Source organism: Lactuca saligna, chromosome 7 (assembly GCF_052625555.1).
Source record: "Lactuca saligna cultivar CGN05327 chromosome 7, ASM5262555v1, whole genome shotgun sequence".
NCBI classification, from domain to species: Eukaryota; Viridiplantae; Streptophyta; class Magnoliopsida; order Asterales; family Asteraceae; genus Lactuca; species Lactuca saligna.
In genome coordinates, this window is record NC_136423.1 from 15,536,779 (window position 1) to 15,559,649 (window position 22,871).

A 22,871-nucleotide genomic window follows, 5' to 3' on the forward strand; every position below is an offset into this window, starting at 1 on the left:
AAAGGAGTTTTCAAACCACAAGGACAAATAGATGAAAAGACGAAATTACACTCACATGGAGGGCACGTGCTAAACTAAACGGAAGGAAATAGACGGGAGTTAACTCCAGGGACCAAAACCATAAGAAGTTTCATGTTTTGGACCAACCATGCGACTTGAAAACATTTTGGACCTTATCCACAATTTTTGGATAACCACAGGATGAAAAATGCAGTTTTGTCTAATTATTTTATTATTTTCTAAATTCTCATCAATACATTCACACAATAGTTGTTAGGAACATTTGAATATATATAGGGTTAAGTTCAAATGAGAACACTATTTAATGTGAGAACGTGACAACACTACTTTATGTTACTATTCTACTATGAATTTTGTATATACAACGATATGACATTATTCATCAACAAATATACGAACAATCACACATTAATATTCACATTAAAATTTTGTATGTACAACTTTATGACATTATTCATCACCGAATATATGAACAATCACATATTTAACATTCACATTAGAATTTACTAAATTACTACACATATTTATAAATTTTATAATATAATAGCAATATAAAATTAAATATATTTATATTATAATTACTACAATACTATACATATTAAATTCATAGTAGAATAATAACATAAAGTAGTGTTCTCACATTAAATAGTGTTCTCATTTGAACTTAACCCTATATATATATATATATATATATATATATATATATATATATAAGAGAGAGAGAGAGAGGCATAAGAAATTGTTTTTCCTCTATAAAAAGAGAAGCCAAAGCCAACCATCTGTTTTCACAAAAATGGAGTCCCAAAATAACGAACTTCATCAACCTTTCTTAGAACCCATTCAAGACGGTACTGGCGGCGGACATGGCGGCAGTGCTGAGCTGGAGAGTGTGCTTTCCGACACAGAGACACCATTAATGAACCGTCTTTTGGTGGCATCCAGGATTGAACTTAATCTTCTGTACAAGCTGGCTGCACCGGCGGTGATGGTTTACTTGATCAACAACGCCATGTCTATGTCCACCAGAATCTTTTCGGGCCAGCTTGGCAATCTAGAGCTCGCTGCAGCCTCCCTTGGTAACCAGGGGATTCAACTCTTTGCCTATGGTCTCATGGTGAGTTTCTGAATTCCTGCCCGGTGACCACCATTTGTCTGTGTGTGTGAGATAGATATATGTAGTTCGATTATTAAATAACAATATATAAAAACAGATTTAAAAGCGCAAAATTTGCTATACTTACACTTAATTATTTATTTACTTTAGAGTACTTTAGCTGCTACTATAGATGTATAATAGTTAATTTGTGACAAAACTACGAATACAACAGTTAGAAAACGCTATAGTTTAAATTCCTGTCATATTTCCAATTGTCGGTGTATGATCTAACGCATTATTGGTAATTTGGTTTGTGTGCTTCTAGCTGGGAATGGGCAGTGCAGTGGAGACGCTATGTGGTCAAGCTTTTGGGGCACGAAAATATGATATGCTTGGAGTATACCTTCAACGATCCGTTATCGTTCTTACAATCACAGGAATCCCGATCACTCTGGTTTACGTGTTTTCTAAACCAATCTTACTTTTACTTGGCCAATCGCCATCAATGGCGTCAGCAGCCACCCTATTCGTCTATGGTCTCATTCCTCAAGTATTCGCATACGCCATTAACTTTCCTATACAGAAATTTCTTCAAGCTCAAAGTATTGTGGCGCCAAGTGCATATATTTCAGCTGGAGCCTTAGGTTTGCACCTGATTCTTTCTTGGGTCATGGTGTACAAGTTGGGGTTGGGCTTGATTGGCGCTTCGTTGACTCTAAGCCTGTCATGGTGGATCATAGTGTTTGCACAGTTGGTTTACATCTTGACTAGCGATAGATGTAAGGAGACGTGGAACGGGTTCAGTTCTAGTGCTTTCTGTGGGTTATGGAAGTTTGTAAAACTGTCAAGTGGGTCTGCTGTGATGTTGTGTTTGGAGACATGGTATTATCAAATACTAGTGTTGATTGCGGGGTTGCTTGAGGATCCCCAGTTAGCATTAGACGCACTTTCCGTTTGGTAAGTCTCATGATCTTCAATTCATCACATTTTGCCTTATCGAATAACGTTTGTTAGGCCATTTTAAACTATTAATAACTGCTTTTTTGTATGTTACATATAATAATTTTTATGTAGCATGGGGGTCAGTGCACTGCTTTTTATGGTCTCAGTTGGGTTCAATGCAGCTGCTAGGTTGGTTTTTTAAAGCTTTAACAAATAATAAATGACATAATTCTAATAATAGTTTTATATGTTTTTTTTTTTTTTTGTAAAACAATATAAATCAAACTTTGATATTATGAAGTGTGAGGGTTGGCAACGAGCTTGGAGCAGGAAATCCAAAATCCGCAGCCTTTTCAGTTGTAACGGTGACCATCGTCTCATTTCTTATATCTGTAGTCGAAGCGATGATTGTTTTGTCAACGCGACATGTTATTAGCTACGCATTTACTAGTGGTGAAACCGTTGCAAATGCAGTGTCAGATCTTTGTCCATTATTGGCCATCACTATCATTCTCAATGGCATCCAACCAGTCTTATCAGGTATATATATTATTATATATAATAATTTTCCCAATTACTTAAGTATATGCTCATGTTTATACGATTATATATGTGTTGACTTATGAAATCCGAGTTTAAAAATAAATTGAAGGAGTGGCTGTTGGGTGTGGATGGCAAGCATTTGTGGCGTATGTGAATGTCGGATGTTATTATGTTGTGGGCATTCCACTTGGATGTGTTATGGGCTTCTATTTCAACCTCGGAGTCAAGGTACCATATGTACACATACAATCAACTAGTTTGTACTTTTTTTTAAAAGAAAAACATCATTCTGACAATGTAAGAGGATTTTAATTTCTTTTAAGATTATCTTAATTATCGTATATATAGGGAATATGGTCAGGGATGATCGGAGGAACTGCAATGCAAACCGTTATATTACTTTGGTCAACGTTTCGTACGGACTGGAATAAAGAGGTGACTGAATATTAAAATATAGGTTTTCTTTTATATTTTAGTTTTTTCTTTTCTTGAAAACAGAAGTAAGGGAAGTTTTTGAAAATCAGGTGGAAAAAGCTAGCAAACGTTTGGATAAATGGGAAGCAAACAAAGAAACTCTTCTGAAGAAATGAGGAAGAAGTCATCAAAGTCGATCAGTTTTCCAGTACTTAGTCATAAGTCCTAATCGTTCATACCCCATATCATTTCTTGAATTAACACAATATGATAAAAATAAAATTGCAAAAATATCCTTAATTAAACAAGCAGGAAAACGATAAACAAAGCTTGAGTCGATTAAAGATAAGAAAAGATACAGTGTATTTCCAAAGCATGTACAGCGTTTTCATAAGTATGACAACTTGTCAAGTACATAAATAGCTCAAAAAATATAAAGTGCTCACACACAGTAAACAGCAAACATACGCATTATAACGTTATTCAAAACAGAAGCCAAAGATTATAAAGGAAACTCAAATACCATCTATTACTTTGATCCCACCAATCTAAACAGATCTGGATGATCAATTATCAAGTTGCATCTGATAATTGGGATTCTGCTTTAGGTATGAGTCCACAGGCTCTTCATAATTCAGAAGTGAAGGTTTAGGATTCAATATGACTTCACACCTCCTGTAGAAATTAACATTAAAGTAGCACGTCAGGAATTGCTAAACAAAATTCCACAAGATAGATGAAAAACATTATATATAAGATTCCCCTGATATAAGAAAAGTATTATAGTAAGAAATAATGAATAACAAGAAACTAACCCCTTTAAAGTTTTTGTGATTCCATTAATGATACTCGTGTAGTATACGTTTTTGGTCAATGAATCCTGCGGTTGAGAGAGACGATTAACCAACCCCTGAACTATAATGCATTCATTGTTAACCTGCCAGAAAACACGAAAAGTTTTTGAGCAAAAGACCTAAAAGCCCTTCTCAATCATAAAAAACGATGCTAGAAAGCTTGTTAATTGATACCTCTTGTTTCTTATGAGATGGAGCAGCCTGAAGATTTTCTCGAATACAAATTTGCAGAGATGTTACTGCTTCTTGTCTATCATTTTCGTCCTTGTATCTAACTTCAATTGGAACCAATAACTACACAAGCATATATGTAATTAGATGCATTGTTTGGGAAGAAAATCAAAAGTTTAAAAATTGCATATAATTTAAACACCTTCGTGAGAACTTCAAGTTTTTTGATATAGACTTGTTCAGATTCGTCATCACCTTCTTCATAAAGCCAATCTTCGGTGTCTTGCAGGTGGTTAGAGATAATCTCCACCTCTGATTTTGTCGCCATGCTTCGGTAGGAACTCGAAAGCTGAAATGAAAACATTGGATGAAATTGTATGCAATACTCTTATAATCGAAAGGTAAAATTCATGCACACAAATTATAATTATTTTGAAAATATTTACCTTGGTGCGAGTGTCATAGATAAAAGACTCCAGGGTGTTTCTTTTTTCTTTAGTTTTCTCCACCATTATGTCTTGCTTTGCAAACATCTGTGCTTTCTGTTGAGCTTTTTCTATCTCTTCTTTTGTTGTCAGGACATGATGATTTTCAGACACTGAAAGCTTCTGCTCCATGCCCCTGTTGCTTCGTCTTCTTGGTTCTACAGCCTGCATGGTGAAACAATGTTTTGCCATGGCTTATCTATCTAGCTTCATCAAAAAAAAAAAAAAAAAAAAAAACTAGAATTTAATTTATTCAGAAATTTAGATTACATGACGCGGATTAACCAGCTGGGTGGAATCAGTGGGTTTATAAGCAGCATCATTATTCCACCCAAAATTATTTATTAACAGCTGTTTCGTCCGGCTTTGAAAAGAGTTATCAATCGGAGGATGTATAACTTGATTAACTTCTAATACCTGAAGCAACAAACAAAAAAAGAGAAGGAAATGATGATATGTTTAATTTCAACATTAGAGAAACTTGAGAAACAAACTAACAATACTCACCGATGCAGATTGTATCTCAACAATTCCATGGACATTAAGCTTCACATTAACTGTGACCTTCACATTTTTTTCACCAGAGATTTGATCGCTACTGATCTAAAAGAACATTTATATAAGTTGGAATGCTTAAAAAATTAAGAGGCAATATTATTGTAACAGGCAAGTGCACACATATCAAACATTTACCTTGAAACGACCAACTCTACTTGGTTGTGCAGAATTCATCTTGTTGGTGTAGAAAACATCACTCCAAACTGTAGCATTTCCATCGTATGAAACTGTTGTATTCATTGGAAATGAGCTGCCTTTTGGAAAAGGCATAAGTTCTGGGCCTCTTCTGTTTTCACCATCGACAAAAGAGATTCCTACTGAGTAAGGAAAAATATCCTTAATCTGAAAACCATAAGGCCCAACTTTATTTACATAGTACTGAATTAAGATATGTCACAAAAGCTAAAGCTTGTTGTATATATATACAAGAGTAGTATTCCAGAAAAACCTCATAATCTTGAACATTAATAGTCGGGCTAAGCTTTGCACAATAAAGAGCACATCCTCTAGCAACACATTCGCTGCCATTTAGTGTTCTCATTGGTTCTTTTTTAAAAAGAAAAGATATCTTTGACACGATAGAAGGTATGCGGGACCCAGAACCAACAAGCTCAACTGTATGTATCTTATGTAGATTATAGTCCTTTATGGCCATATGACAAACATCAGTAACTCTTTCTAGCAATTTGGCTGACATTTTCTCAAACTCTTCCCGTGTAATGAATCCAACCAAATCTTTATCATCAACCAAACACTCGATACTAAGTGGAGCTTCTACATTGGCACTCAAAACTTTCTTTAACTTCTCACATGCAGCCCTAAGCCTTACAGAAGCACGAACATTGGTGTAAACATCAATACCGTATTGCTGTTTGAATTGTGTCGCAAAATGTGAAAACAAGACTTCATCAAAATCTCTACCTCCCAAGTTGGGATCGAATGAATGAGCCAATATTTCCATTTTCCCTTTTTCGAAAGCAGCAACTGTGACTTGAGTGTCACATTGGCCAATATCCAAAAATAGAACAATAGTTGGTCCTTTCTTAAGAAAATCAGTCTTGAACATACCATAACCCAATGCAACAGCAGTACAATCATGGACCAACTGCAAGGGTCTTAAACCAGCAATAGAAGCAGCATGAAGATACTCACGCCTTTGCAAGTCTGTGAAATATGATGGAATCGCAATCACACAGTCGACAACAGGAGACTCGAGATTCTTCTCTGTCATTTGCTTCAAATGTGCAAACAACATCCCTAAAATATCCACTGGCGTAAAAGTCCATGTCTTTTTCATGTACTCTAAATGGATCAAAACACCACCACGAGGTCCTTCACTGATCTGGAAAGGTAGCAACTTAAGATCTGCTTGCACACTCGGTTCGTTATATAGTTTTCCAATCAATCTCTTGATTTGAGAAATGGTTGATTTTGGAAACTTAGTAGCAAACGCAGCCCCTGAAGAACCCAAGAACCTTTGCTTCTCACCAAACGAGACCACAGCTGGCGTCTCACGATTCGATTCGTTATTCAACAACACCTCAATCGCACCACTCTTTGCAACTGCTATAGCACAGTTCTCATTCCCGATATCAAACCCAATCACACTCATTCTGAATTATCTTGCCAACACAAGTCTACTCTTCAAATTCTTACCAGTTATCGACACCTAATTCATTCAAACAAAGATCCAGTTTATAAACAACTTCATACGAAACAAAACAATCATATACAAAACTGAAAATCCGTAATGATAAGTTCTAACTACTCAAATTGCTTTAAACTAGGTCCCCTACTTTTCAAGTACACGAAGTATAGTATGCATACTGAAATTTAGATCATTCTGTAGCATATAACGACCAAAATTAAATACGAAGATTCAATGTAAGAGCATCAAATGTACGATTAAGATGAAGGATGCATACCTGCAGGTTGAAGCAAGTCTAACTGTGAGCTTTTATGAGAAAATATATATGTGTATATATAGATATGAAAAATCAACTTCGAAGTCGGGTAGCCCTTCGCTATGGAATTCGAGATGTTTGAAGAAGTCAACTGCCGGTAATCAGAAGTCGTCGATATTTAATTCGAATCAATTTCCTGGTGTTTCCTGATTAGTTTAAGTTGACGTTTGGGTATAATTTTGGCGCCCTGGTTAGTTAGGGACAATCCACCTCGATTTCGTACTTTTAAAGCTAAAACGTTTTAATTTTTTTTTTTTTTTTTTTTTGGGTATTATTAGGCAACCACTAAAATAATTAAAGAAAATTGTTAATCTAGTCAAATTCCTTCTAACTTTTTACCAAAATTTAAGATTATCCATCAAAACCGTAAGTGGTTAAAATGATTTATTGTTTCGTCAATTTAAAGGTTTCAACAGCTTTAACGTATAGGGAATTTTTTTTTTTTTAATTTTCACTAAAAAACCGTAGATGAAAAAATAACCTACTGTTGTTTTTAATAAATCAACTGTTTTTCAAATAGTAGATTAAAAATGATTTACTGTTTCATCTAAAAACCTATGGTTTATGGTTTCTTTTTTATGGGCGGTTGACTATATTTTGACTAGTATATTGTACCTAATTCATGACTATTTTTACATAAATCCTAAATTTTGCCTAAAATGTGAAAAGTCTTAACGAGTTTTGTTAGATTAGTAATTTTCTTAAATAATTATGCAACTAGTAGGTCTAACATTTAACAAATATAATGCACAAATAGTAGGTATAACAACATTTTTTTTTGTTTTATTATATAATAATTAAAAATAATTGTGCAACTTGTAGGTTGACATCTAACAAAATTTGTGCAACTAGTTTTTCTTTGCACGTTTGGATTTGGTTTTGGTTGTAATTTTTGCTTACAAATTTTGCTTTGGTTTTCGATTCATTTCATTTTGTTCTCGGACTGGAGTTGATGTGGTCGCCGGAATGGACTGATAATGGTGATCGAAACTAATTGTTGGTGGTAATCAGAGAAAAAATATTTAAGTTTTATATATATATATATATATATATATATATATATATATATATATATATATATATATATATATATATATATATATATATAGGGTTAATGTCATAAAAACCCTCAAGTTTACATGATTTTGTCGGTTTTGCCCAAAGTTGAATTTTATGTCCGTTTTTACCCTAACATTTTTGAAAAAATGTTCGGTTTTACCCTTTTACCGGTAATAACAGGTTTTCCAGGTTACCATTATATTAAATTCGCAAAAAAAACCCTTAAGTTTACCATTTTTTGCGTTTTTACCCTTAAATTTATAATTTTTTTACAATTTTACCCTAAGTATTATTTTCATAGTATACGTAATCATGTAGAAACATCGTATTTATATACAAAAAATGTTTAATTAAATATTGTATTCATATTTTTTTAATGTTATATATATATATATATATATATATATATATATATATATATATATATATATATATATATGTTTGTTTGTTTGTTTGTGTGTGTGTTTGCAAGGTTATACCATTTGAAAAAATAAATAATATTTTTAGAATTATAAATACGTGTTTTATAGATATAGTTTTTAGAAGTATAAATACATATTTTTACATTATTATATATAAATATGTATATATACTTCTAAAAATATATTTATACTTAAAAAAAGTATATCAAAATACATATTTACACTTCTAAGATTATATGTATATACTTATATAAACATGTTTATGATTCAACAAGTTTTTTTTATTGACATGTATATTTTTAAATGCATAAAAATATGTACTTGTAGTTCTAAAAACATATTAATTTGCGTTTTTTTACATCTTAAATGGTTTATCCAAGAAAAAACCCATACACACACAGATATATGTGTATATATATATATATATATATATATATATATATATATATATATATATATATATGAAGAAATAACATTAAAAAAATGTAAATACAATATTTAATTAAATTTTTTTTGTATATAAATATAAATTTTCTGCATGAATACATATAATATGAAGAAAAAAAATACAAACGGTAAAAGTGTAAAAAAATATATAAACTTAAGGGTAAAAACGTAAAAAAAACTATAAACTTAAGGGTTTTTTTGGGAAGCTAATATAATGGTAACCTGTTATCACCGGTAAAAGGGTAAAACCGAACATTTTTTGGAAAATGTTAGGGTAAAAACGGACATAAAATTCAACTTTGGGCAAAACCGACAAAACTCTGAAAACTTGAGGGTTTTTATGACATTAGCCATATATATATATATATATATATATATATATATATATATATATATATATATATATATATATATATATATATATATATATATATATATATATATATAGGGTTAGGTTATATTGTTTTTACTAACTATTGTGTGCCAGAATGCACAGATCTGGACCACCGGATGAATAGAATCAACAGTCATGATTTGAGGGTCCATGATATTACAATAAGGTAGTATGTATCATATAATCACACAAATTTTAGCAAAACGGTATTTTGGTCAATTAACCTATTTTAAAAAAGGGAATTTTCGGATTTTAAGGGATCATTAATTCCCTTATTTTTAAAAAATATGAATTTTTTAAATTAATTCTAATTAAATTTTAATATTATTTTTAATAATAACCGACTTTATTCTGTCAGAATAATGAAAAATCAACAATGAACTAATAAATAAATTTACAGTTTATTCTGCAGAATATTGTTTAATTCAAGATACTTTTTATATTAAACATGCTTTAATAATTATACAACATATTATTAAGAATAACATTTTCTAAAGAATACAAATTTTATTCTTTACGAATCACTATTTACATTCATCCGTAAAGAAAAAAAAAACTATAAACAAATATTACATTCATTCTAAAAAATTTATGACTAATAATGGTTTAAGGATTACATTTATTGTTAAATATTAAAACTAAAAATGGTTAAAAAAGAAAAAAACTGCAAAATCTAACAAAAACTCTAATACATTCCGAAAGAATAAAAATTTATAAATTCGGACAGAATACATTCTGCTAGAATACAATATTGTTCTCCATGTTTTCTTCATTTTCCACATTAATGGCAACCTCTTCAAAACCTAAATTCACAAAGAAAACATAATCAACTTTCAAATATTAAAAATTTTAGTGCATTAAATAGAATAAACAATAAATTCTGATAGAATGTGATATACACTCAAATAGTATATAACTATAATTTCTACAAACCAACATTAACAATCGTCCCTAAACTTGCAATGTATATTATTATAAAAGAATGTAATGTTTCATTATTTAGGATGTCATTCTATAAAGAATCGAGACCAATAACAAGAATGGAAACCAATTCTATTCTGACAGAATTGGTTACGGTAATTCACTACTTAAGTTGACAAGGAATTCAAGATTCTATTATGACAAAATTAGAATTCGATATTCCATTCTAGAATGGAAACCAATTCTATTATAGACAAGAATGGAAACCAATTCTATCATAAACAAGAATGGAAACCAATTCTATTATAAAATTAGAATTCGATATTCCATTCTAGAATCGAGACCAATAACAAGAATGGAAACCAATTCTATTATAAACACAATTTTAGCAAATAAACAGGTTGATTCAATGATAATGAGAAGATTATAGAGATAAGATTGTGTACCTTGACACAGATTTTCCAATCACTGTGTGGCCTCTTGAACTTCTTGACCATTTTCTTGACGGTCAAATTTTTTCTTGTAGCTTTAACGAAGCATCAATCAACTTCAAATTCAGATAACATATGTAATCATATGAGAGCTCAAAAACATTAATCAAATCTACGACCGTATTAAGATCTAAAAGAACATATTGTCATGTACTTCAACAAATTATCAAGCTCAAAATGCTATGGAATTATTCAATATGAACCAAATATACATACACATATCTCATTACAGTAACATATTTACAACATCGATAACTAAAAAAAATTGATTGTGTATACTGGGTTAAAACAGTTAAAACTTGTTGAAATTTAGATTCAATGAATCAACAGAGAACAAGTAATGAACGTATATCTTTTCAAAAATGCTTCCAATATGTTACAAGATCTACAAACAGCAAGTAGAGATACAATATTTCGTTTACAGTTAGATGCAATAGGAGATAACGAAGGGTAAATGAGGAAAAGTGAACCTGATGGACTTCTTCAACAATTAGCCTGGAAAGAAAGATCCTGATCCCGATGAAACGTGAACCTAACCGCCAACCTCCTCTGCCTGCAACTGCCGGCGCTTCTCGGGGACTGCGAGTGAAGTTGCGGTGGCGATTGATGCGACCGAGCCGCCTCCGATGATTGTCATTGTTGTTCCGTCAAATGTGTCGCCTCCGATGACTATCATCTCGCTTGATTGCTTGATTTTTGGGAAGATTAGAGGATTGAGTCGGAATGAGTTTTCGATCGAAGGCCCAGGAAAATGAGTGACGAGAATTCCGTTTCTAGTCAAGATGCCCTTTGCCTGTTGAAATGAAAGAAGAAATTTTGTAATCGGGTAGTTGAGGAGGAAGATAGATGCGCCGATTCAAATCAATTTAGGGCTAATGTTCTATATTTATCTTTGCTTCTTGCGTGATATAAGGAATTGTTGTTAATCTACCATAATTAACTATGCAAAGATTACTATAATACCCTTAAATGATTTATTTTTTCCTAATTTCCTATTGGTTCATTCATGCACACAATAGTTGCTAAAAACATTTGAACCTAGCTCTCTCTCTCTCTCTCTCTCTCTATATATATATATATATATATATATATATATATATAAGTGTGTTTTAAAGTATAAAATATATAAATACATATGTGTAATCTTTTATATATATATATATATATATATATATATATATATATATATATATATATATATATATAAACATTTCCACTAGAAACCAAAGATAAACAACCAATGTTTTCAAATCATATCCAAGAAAATCAGAGTATCAAGTCAATCTTTCAAAACATTGAACAATATGAGGATGTGTACGATCATGCATTCACTTTGTTCCTATCATTAGAAATACCTAAAAACATTGAAATCAACAACTGCAAAGTAAGACTTGATGAGTTCCCCCACCTAAAAAAATAATAAAAAAATAAAAAAAAATCTCACACAACAATACATAAACAATACATGTACATTGGGCCCACAATATAAAACTAGATTGACCTTGGGTTTGTTGTCCTACGGCTTAAAGTCGTACCGCCTCAACCAAACTATACTATGTCGACATATGTAAACAGGAAATAAATGACCAGCAAGTACAGGTAATCATGCAAATTTACCAATCAAACAGACCCCTATAGCATAACAACATCCTATACACAAGGATACAAAACATAATATAGTGGGCTAGCATTGGTACCTTCGACCATAGGTATAGTGAGAAACTCACCTTGCAGTCCAAAAGATAAAAGTAATGATCACCGATCCGATAAACAGCTCTATAGGTCACCTACACATCAAACAATGACTATTCCTCAAACTAGAACCCAAAACCCTATGTTTGACCTAAAGCCAATCTTGGTCAAAAAGTCAACGATTCGGTCAAAGTCAATACTCAAAAAGTCATTCAGCTGGTCGCCATGTCATGACCACTATTTGGTCACATCGTGGCACAATAGAGAAAAAATAGTCGCAGATCAGCCTTTGTCACGACATGACAACCAAAGTGTCACGTCGTTATGAGAAACGCTTTGGGTAGCTTAATCCATTTAGTTGTTAATCTTTTTTCTGCACCAATCCACGCATTCCAGAAGGCTTTCATACTCCTAAAAGATAATAAAAATCGGTACTTTATAGATATACATGTCCAATGCATGTCTTGAACTAAAGCTAAGTCAAAAATGATGTCAAATAGGGTCAAGATCTCATGCAAGAGTCCAAAACTCTATCAAACTTCAGATCCATCACATCTAACCATAAAGTGGCACTTATGATCTATAAATTTGGCAACTTTACGGAACCCCAGCACCCCAACTAGCCAAAATATGAAGAACACACATGAAAAATCTAGATCTAAGCACTTAAGATCATAAAGCATGGAACTTTTAATACTCACAAAGGTCCAGAGTGTGAGAAAAGATGATGGTGAGGCTTACATGCTGAGATGATGCATCAAAACTCGTCATCTTCATCTTTTTGGCTAGAAATCACCAAAAATGGAGTTCAAGGTTCATATTATGGGATATTATTGTTTTGGAGGTTGAAAAGAGGTGATGGGAACTGAGGGTGAGGGTGAGCAAACCTGATGCGCAAAATTATACCTATCATCGGTTAGAGTGACCAAAATAACCAAAAATATAATGACAGAAATATAATATTGACAATGTTATATATCGGCTATCATCGGTTAGAGTGACCAAAATGACCAAAAATAAACAAGTTCAATGACCAATGGTAGCTTAAACAAAGTATAATGACCAAAATAAAACACTCAGAAAAGTTCAGTTACTAAAAATGACCTAAACCCAAAAACAAAAAAGTCGTGTTGCCTTTCGATAAGCGCTTTTTTTTTACAGAGTCGTAAGCCGGACTCCTTCCCACTCTATGTTATTGTGGTTGGGAGTGGAGTCTCCCTTTTCTCATTTTTTTTCTCTCCATCTTCTTTTATACGCCTTAACTCGCCATATGTACGCCTTTTCAACTCTCCCTTCTTTTTCTGGTTGGTACTTTCCTCGTGTTTGCGTTTTAACCCTTTTCTTTTCTCAACAAGTCGTGTCTTCCCTTTTTCTTCGTTTGGTTCATGTCCTTCCACTTCCATCATGTCAAAGGTTGGCTTGTCTATGTCTTGTTCAATCTATTTTTCGCTCATTTCCTCATCATCACTTGAATCAAAAATTTCTTCTTCAATTCCCTCCTCCACTTGAGTCTTAGGTGTAGTGAACACGAATACTTCAAAAGTATAGGAATTGAAGCTCGTGGCTTGGCTTCAACTTGCGGGTTCTTCCATGCTTTGATCTCTTCCTCCATCAATTTTCTATTTCCTCTTATTCATTGAGATTTTCTTCTACTTCCTTGGCTTCTTTGACACACTCCAAATCATTCACTCTTTACACCTCATCCAAAGGTTTCTCATGACTCACTTCTTGGTTCATTTTAAAAGTTATTTCTTCATCTTCTCTTCGAAGTGTAAGCTTTAAATCATGAATGTCAATGAGGGCACGTGATATCCCCATTTTTACTGCTAGAAAATGCCGATTTTGTTTATGCTTAATAAATCAGAGTATCCTTTTTAAAAAATTACTTTGCGGAATTTGTCCTAAAAATATGATAATAATATTATCAAGTCATTTCCAAGAAATGTATTGTATTTATCAAACGTGGGATGTCATTGTCAATATAATAAACATAAGCATAAACGAAGACTTACAACATCTCTTTACAGTAATAGTCTATATCTCCTTTGAATCTCTCGGTAGTTACCTATATCATCATATATAATTACCTATGATACAATAAACTGAATGTGTCAGATTGCAAAACCTGGTGAATAAATAGGGTTTTTAACCCTCAATAATATAATTTATCTCTTTATATAATTCACACCAAACAGTTAACCAGATTACCTATTCCCGTTACTCTCTTTCATTCTTTCTTTCTTTCTTTCTCTCTCTCTCTCTCTCTCTCTCTCTCTCTTTCTCCCTCTCTCTCTCTCTCTCTATATATATATATATATATATATATATATATATATATATCTTTCTCTCTCTCTCTCTCTCTCTCTCTCTCTCTTTCTATTTCTCTCTCTCTCTCTCTCAAGGTTGGAAAACCTGGTGAGTACATAGGGTTTTCAACCCACACTAATATAATTTATCTTTTTATATAATTCACACGAAACAGTTAAGCCGATTACCCATTCTTGTTTCTCTCTCTCTCTCTCTATATATATATATATATATATATATATATATATATCCCCCCATCTCTCTCTCTTCCTCCCTCCCTCCCAAGGCTTCTATCCTAAAGGTTACACGTTGATAATGTAAACAGGGAAAAAATAAAGTACTTAGATGAATCCACAATCCATACTCTCGGTTTGTGTGATTTCATTAACACTTATAGATTGCAAGTCTGCTAGATCCAATGTACTGTCTAGAATAGTCTGTGGTCGCCGTCAATACTCTACTTGATGGCTGATCTCTGTTGGGCATGGTCTCTTTGCTCTAACTCTGGCATGGTCTGTCACCACTTTTCTATCTCTGGTATTGTTTCTCACCATTATTCTATCTCTGGTATGGTTTCTCACCATTATCTCTTTTCTCTTATGGTCTCTCACAGTTGTCTCTACTCTTATGGTCCTTAACTGTTATCTCATTTCTCTTATCTCTTTCTACCGGTCCTACCCAATACATTATGAGTATGGTAAAATAAATATATGATATTTTAGAAAAATCATTATCTCATGTAACATAGATATCAGAAACTCAGATAATAAGCACATAAAGCATTTATGAAAATTAAATACTTGATATATATGTGTAAGGTTAAGGTAACTATGCACTCACCTGACAAACACAGGTGACTCAAATTTAGGGCCGCGCTTCGCCTTACCACCTTAGATTTTCCCTTGATGTGACCTAATTATGATTAATACATAGTCTTATTCTAATGATCCTGGTGACTAATAATAGTCTATATCCTTAATAATCTCAATGTCAACATCAAGATCTATCAAATAAGGATCAACTAGGCATGACGATTGGGAGGCAGGATCATTTAGGCATATAGATTTTTTTGAAATCCAACAATCAAGCCAACATGACCATTCTAGATACATCTCCCGTAAGTAAATCAATCAGCATAACGACTAGGAATATTGCTGATAAATCTTATTTATAGGTTCATAATAACGACTCATGACTAAAATATAAGTTACACTGAAAAGACTAAAGTGTAGCTTAAATTACAGAGATTTTCGATGAAGACCAAAACCTAAACGGATAGAATCCTGACTTCGAATCTCCTACTAAAAGGTTACTACTCGGATGCATACTCATGGGCATCGTAGGGCTTCGTCGGAGGCCGAAAACTAAGGGAAAATGGCTCTACAGGGGAGAATATCGAAAGAGACTGAGAGAGAGAAATTCTAGGGGATGGATGTAAGGAATCTATATGGGAATGAGCTCTATTTATAGGACTTGGAAATGCACATCGGGCACGTCATCCTTGTTGGCTACTCCGGTTGTTTGCCACATATCGCGATACTGGTGGTCCACCTCACCAACTTTTAGAGCGTGACACGTGTCACAAAACCGTGGTGCCACATGTCCGATTTTCATGGATCCATGCCACCTTTAACTCTTTGAAGAGGGGAATGGTTGACTTTCCACGTGGCGCTCTCCAATGCCGCCATGTCATTAGTGTACGTCGGGCACTTCGTGCGCCCAGTTTTCCTGATTTTCAAAATGGCGTAACTTCTTCATATGAACTTTGTTTTTGACATTCTTCATATGAACTCCGTTTTCCTGTTAGAGAATTCTATAGAAAGCATAACTCCTACATACTGATTTTGTTCTTGATGTTCTTTATATCAACGAGTTCCAATTGACGAGTTCTTCAATTCTCGTTTAGATTATATTTCCTAATAATCTACCATTCTAAAATTTGATGTCGATGTGCAAAATGTTGCGATGAATCCTTGAAAATCATAACTTCCTCTTATGAAGTCAGGTTTGGATGTTCTCTATATGTATGAATTTGCTTTAATGAATACTATGAATTTCGTTTAGATCACTTAGGCTAATAAGCAACCAATCTCTAATTCACTATTTATGACATATGGTTCGAACGTCGAACTTCGAGAGGTTGTAACTTCTTCACTCGAAGTAGGACTTGAGTGTTCTTTATATGTCTAAAATCATCATCACATACAATATAACTTGGTTAAGATTATTTACCCTAAATAATCTCCTATTTAAAATTCATTATTATGGCTTATAATAACTTATTTGTCTAGCCTAAATTTGTGGGTGTTACAGTTCGTGCGGTGCTCAAAAATGGTCTACCTAAAATTATGGGAAGGTATTCATCTTCTTTCATGTTTAATACCACAAAGTCCACTGGAAAAATAAATTTTCCAACCTTTACCAATAAATCGTCTACAATTCTGCATGGACAATTGATTCAATGATCCGCCATTCGAATTGTCATTCTTGTGTTTTGTAGCCTTGGCAGTGCGAGCTTCTTGTAAAAGGAATAGGGCATTAGGTTTATGCTATCCCCCGAATCGGCTAAAGCATTGATTCCCCACATCGTGGGCTTCAGAAATCTTAACTTCTTTGACTTCAAATGTCTTATCACACTCTTTCCTGCTTCTAGCTCCACATTTGCTTCCTTTTAATCTCGAGCAGTTCTTTGCTTCTTTAAAATATATTTTAAACATATTAAGTACCTTTTGTCCTAAAATAAGCATAATTGTAGCTAATAATATTACGATAATGCACAAAATATATGATTAAATATTCACATATCAAAAACTTATCCATCACCTCCCTTAAATAGGGGACAACCCTTGAAATTAGGCTTTTGGCTCGCAAGGCTGTCATTTTATGACCAACATGTGGTCACGTCATAACAACCAAAATGGGATGTGCATTCATCGGGTGACACACAAGTGCTCACGTCGTGACTATAGCTAAAACCTTAAAAGTTGATTGGGAAATCAGCAGAAGTGCATACCTGAAACTAGGTGTTACAATTGTCCCCCACTGGAACTAGATTTCATCCTCAAAATCCTCGGCTGCAAATAGGTCTGGATAGTGCTCACACATCTACGAATCAGGATCCTAAGTCCACTAAGAACCTTTCCAATGTTACCACTACACCTTGACTAGAGGAACCACCTTATTGCGAAAGGTCTTTGCTTTCTATCCAAAATAGCCACCGACATCTCCACACAATTTAGGCGCTCATCGACCTGAATTTCATCTAACAGAACTACCATTAATCATCAATCACACACTTCCGAAGATGAGAAATATAGAAGGTGATATGAATCTGACTAAGCTCCTTAGGATGATCCAATCGGTAGGCCACCTTACCTACCCTGGCCACTACTCGAAAAGGCCACTTTCCACGGTGATACCTGATAGGTTTTGAGCACTACATCATTCCTATGGTATACATGTAAACCCTAAAGCTTTGGATCTAGTTTGTCTAATAAACGTGCAATAATAATCCAAAGCCATAAACCCTAGATCTAGCATACAATAATGGAATTAACATATGAATTAGGGTTTGGATCTTACCTTGATTGTTATGTAGCAATAACAATCTCAATTCCTCTTTGTAATTGGCTTCTGAAAGCTTAGTGTCACAAGTGTCACACCTCTAATGGCTCACACACACCAAGAGCAAGAGGATAACTTAGGAGAAGAGAAGGAGGCACAAAAAAATGTCCAAGAACCCTAAGAAATGCTTAGCCACATTTTTAGGTGCCCTAGGGGTCCTTATATATGTGAGGCTATTAGGGTTTTGAACTATGAAACCCTAATCTGACTGCTTAGGCCCTAAGCAGCCCATGGACTCCCTCCTTTGAGGCCTTGGATGAATTCTTATAGGTTTCCCCACAGATTTCGTCCACTCCAACCTTTATGGAGTCCATTAGACCAATATCCAACTATCACACAATTGACAGTTTTAGTCCCCTTTATTTAATTAATATCTTTTAGCCACAAAATTAATTCTTGACTAATATTAATTAAACAATATGATTTCTCCTTTAATATATTATTCATATAATATATTAATAAATCATAATAATTCTCTTTCTCCATAAGTCATCCTATCAAGTTGTTTTGCTGAAGGCAACTCAAAAGGACCATGCTCGCAATCGGGTCAAGTACATACCTAAATAGTTATGGGCTTAGACACTAATCCAACAGTCTCCCACTTGGATAAGTCTAATAACTATTATGCGTATGACTTCAGATCCTGTTCAGCAATCAAAGCTTTCAAAACCCGCTGTCAACTCTGATCTAATCATATACGCATCCTTTAGATAAGGGATCATATATTCCTCCATTCTATATATCGTATGAACCGAGACATGGATTTTAATCATACTCTATGTTCATGTGTTGTTTCTCGATTTCCAATTTATGACGACCGACTAATTAAACAAATCAAATTAGTTCTGGCCCGGCCGAGCTCTTACGTTTGTCGTCACTAAATCATTGAGGGGTCCACATATATCGCTTTTATCCTAATTTTAGTAAAAGGAACGGATAAACTTCGACTCAATGCTCGCTTGTACTCACTCGCCGAATCACACACGATAATACGTTTTATAACACCAAGTTACTGGTGCGTTGACATATTATTAATGTGCAACCGACTCGCAAGATACAAATCACACATCTCGGTTTCAATAATATAAGATATTATCGTCTCACTAATCACTCGTGATAAAATCCATGAAGCGATCCAAGTGAGTGTGGGTTTAATCCAATGCCCAAATCATATTCATAAGCACTCATAAACATTGCAGCAAACCTTTGCTATGTCTAATACACTTTAGACAATCTACAATCCAGTTCATGACAATCTTCTTTCATACCTACTCCCAAAGTATGAGCGAATGTGGAATGTTTGAATAATCTTATTATTCAGGAATTCAAAAGATGCAAAGTGAAACACAATAATAATTGAATCCAATATGACCCCCAAACTTTTGAGTATAAATAAAACTCCTTTTATTTAATCACCTTATTAATTACACATTATTCATTGTTTAATGTTTTGGTTAATCAACTTATTACTTGAATTATAACAACAGTTGTCCCATGCTCTCAGCATGCACACTATGTTTACCTATGGTCTTTACTCTGTAAAATAGTATAATTGAATAATATTTCCAATCACACTCATTTCACAATTCCCAATCCTTACCCAAGTGTAAGAATACCCAATTCTCGCCACTTATAGAATATGTTAGATTCTAACATTTTATGCAATGATCCTTTCGTAATGTCACAGCACCAAAGTCACAAAGACTATTTCCAATGAAATTACAAAGTCCTCTATTGGAGATTGTTGCAAGATTCCATAGATATGAAGTCTCACATTCAAAGTACATTCCTTTGAACATCCTTCTTGCATAGAAGGTTTCTAATCTAGACATAGATTCTTAATATCCAACTTCCACATATGGGAACATTTCCATATTTTCCATATGACAACTCAACATTAATAGAAGCATAATTGTAGCTAATAATATTACGATAATGCACAAAATATATGATTAAATATTCACATATCAAAAACTTATCCATCCACTACTATACTTCCAACTGGTCATAAGCGACCAATCCTTGGCGAACCTTAGATTGTCCTTTGACAGTTGTTTAATAAATTTAGTCATGTCCAGTTCTAGTCCTTTTTCCCTCTTAATGCCCTAGGCATTTGGAAAATTTTAGAATGGTCAAATATTATAGCATATGCGATCGATCCTATATCTGAAGCGTATGGAACACGAAGCATAATGTCTTACATAAAGATGTGATACTTTACCAGTTTTTTGCCATAATATTTCTATTTTTCATGTTCTCATAATTCGAACTATGAAAAGGGATGTCGCAATCATAATCGAATTTTGAGAACACAATTCATATATTTGACTAAATTTGATTAAAATCTCTCGATCTAAGCTCTTAGATTTCAAAACGAAGTATAATATTCTCTCCATTAATTATAGCAAAACAACTTTAATCTAAGTAGAAACACATTTTCCATTGAGGATTTTTCTCAAGCAGTTGGTATTCAAAACTAAAGAGGCACAAAGAACGTAAAGTTATATTCCATAATTGAATTCCTATTCTAATAAACAAAGGTCGAATCCAAATAAACAGTAAGTTACCACAACATAAGAATTTCAAGATTCAAAAACACTAAAAATTTAGGAAATTGAGAAACAAATAGTTGAATCAGGGGTTACCTGCTTATACACTCTTTCGTGTCCTCCCTCATCTTCCATCTCCCCCCAAACCAAATCACTTTATGGCAGTTGGATGCTTCAAATAAGGTGATGCAATCACAGACCGTATGCAACAAACAACATCCTAAGATCGTCTTCCACAGAACGGACAATAAAAGAGGAAGAGGGGGAAGCAGTTGACGATGGTACCTAAATTTGTGCACTTGTAGTAGGTCTTCGACATGAGTCGCTATAGTAGGTGATCGACAGGAGTCACCGTCAACAGAGGAGGTGTGACGATGACCGAGCACATGGACTTCTAGGTCTCTTCAAAACCCTAAAATAATGGTTGAAAATTAGATCGAGTTCAAGAATTTATACCAATTTCTTATTTGAGTGTGCTTTTTGAGAGATGACTCATCGTGGAAGAAGTAGATTAGATGAGATCGGTGGTGGGAGAGCAAGTTGATGATTGTATTCATCTCCGTACATCATATGGAAATGATCGAATGTTTGTTTGTTTCAATGGAGTTAGAGACAAAGAGGTAGATAGAGTACGAGGCGGTAGTGGTTTTCTCGAAGAAGCGGAGGCGATCAAGAAAAGAACACGTAGCAATGGAGCCGATGACTCACGCACCCAAACAATTAGCCAATCAACGGTAAAAAACCAACAGGTAATATAATATAAACCGATAAAAGATAATTAGCCGCCAAAAATTTTAGTGAACCTATTGAAGACACTATTCATTCGAATGTTTTCAATTAATTATATGATAAATTATTTTTATATTTTATTTTCATAATGAAGGATGTCAATATCAGCGGCGTATATCAATATTATTTTTTAATACTTTTATGTAGACTTATTATAAATAGCAATATTATTTTTTAATACTTTTATGTAGACTTATTATAAATACCAATATTATTTTTTTTAATACTTTTATGTAGACTTATTATAAATATCAATATTCTTTTTTAATACTTTTATGTAGACTTACTATAAATATCAATATCATTTTTAATACTTTTATATGGACTTAGTATTAATAACGACATGTGGTAACAATCCCATTTGCAATAAAAAAACATTTATATACATTGTATATCAATCTTATTTTTTAATACGTTTATGTACATTTGATTATAAGCTACAAAGGATTGACGATCATAATTGCATTTTTTATATGTATTATAACCAAACATATTTAACAAATTAAATTTTTATTTTTATTGATAAAATATAGTGTTTATACAATAACTTTTTTTTAATAACTAGAAGTATATATAAAAGTGAGTTTATATTTTTTAGTTATTATTTCCACAAAAACAATAATTATTTCTTAATTAAATATTAGATTTGATTTTATTTATTAATAATCATATTACTAATAATTATTCAAAATGTACCAACTTGATAAAATATAACCCTATAAAGGATGTGTACGTGATTGTGGGGATAAACTAACTTAGCATATTGAATCCATGATCAATTGCAAGAGGTAGTTGGTGGTAGTTCCAACCTCAAGTAGGGAGAACTCACCATTTATGGTGAGGATACTAGGATTGGTTCAACTTTTTGTTCGGTTGTCAGGGTTAGGCAGTATCTCCAATATGTGTTCGGGTTATCTTGCATATGTGGTTAACACTCGAGTTGAGGTGAAAAACTCAATAGTAATAACTAGAAGTAAATACAAAAGTGAATTTATACTTTTTCAATGAAGTTATGTTTCACAAAAATTTTGATTTATATATAGTTATTTAATGGTTTGAAAGATACAACATGTTTAATTTATAAACAAAACATGATATACTCTATCATAATTATTTTTATAATTTATT

At 33.1% G+C, this 22,871-nt stretch overlaps 2 protein-coding genes across 2 annotated transcripts; one reads left to right on the plus strand and one right to left on the minus strand.

Annotated features, from left to right (window-relative positions):
- Window positions 1-791: 791 nt before the first annotated feature.
- Window positions 792-3,339, plus strand: LOC145004343 (protein DETOXIFICATION 40-like). The gene is made up of 7 exons (XM_078963237.1): window positions 792-1,135; window positions 1,443-2,074; window positions 2,192-2,248; window positions 2,361-2,599; window positions 2,712-2,830; window positions 2,951-3,037; window positions 3,127-3,339. The coding sequence occupies exons 1-7, from the start codon at window positions 815-817 to the stop codon at window positions 3,190-3,192; spliced, it is 1,521 nt and encodes a 506-aa protein (XP_078819363.1). The 5' UTR covers window positions 792-814; the 3' UTR covers window positions 3,193-3,339.
- LOC145004342 (heat shock 70 kDa protein 16-like) lies at window positions 3,336-7,143 on the minus strand. Its single transcript, XM_078963236.1, has 10 exons — window positions 7,010-7,143; window positions 5,533-6,753; window positions 5,220-5,426; window positions 5,034-5,129; window positions 4,797-4,943; window positions 4,488-4,691; window positions 4,244-4,390; window positions 4,045-4,164; window positions 3,832-3,953; window positions 3,336-3,691 (listed from the first exon to the last, which is right to left on the minus strand). The coding sequence occupies exons 2-10, from the start codon at window positions 6,694-6,696 to the stop codon at window positions 3,583-3,585; spliced, it is 2,316 nt and encodes a 771-aa protein (XP_078819362.1). The 5' UTR covers window positions 6,697-6,753; window positions 7,010-7,143; the 3' UTR covers window positions 3,336-3,582.
- Window positions 7,144-22,871: the final 15,728 nt, after the last annotated feature.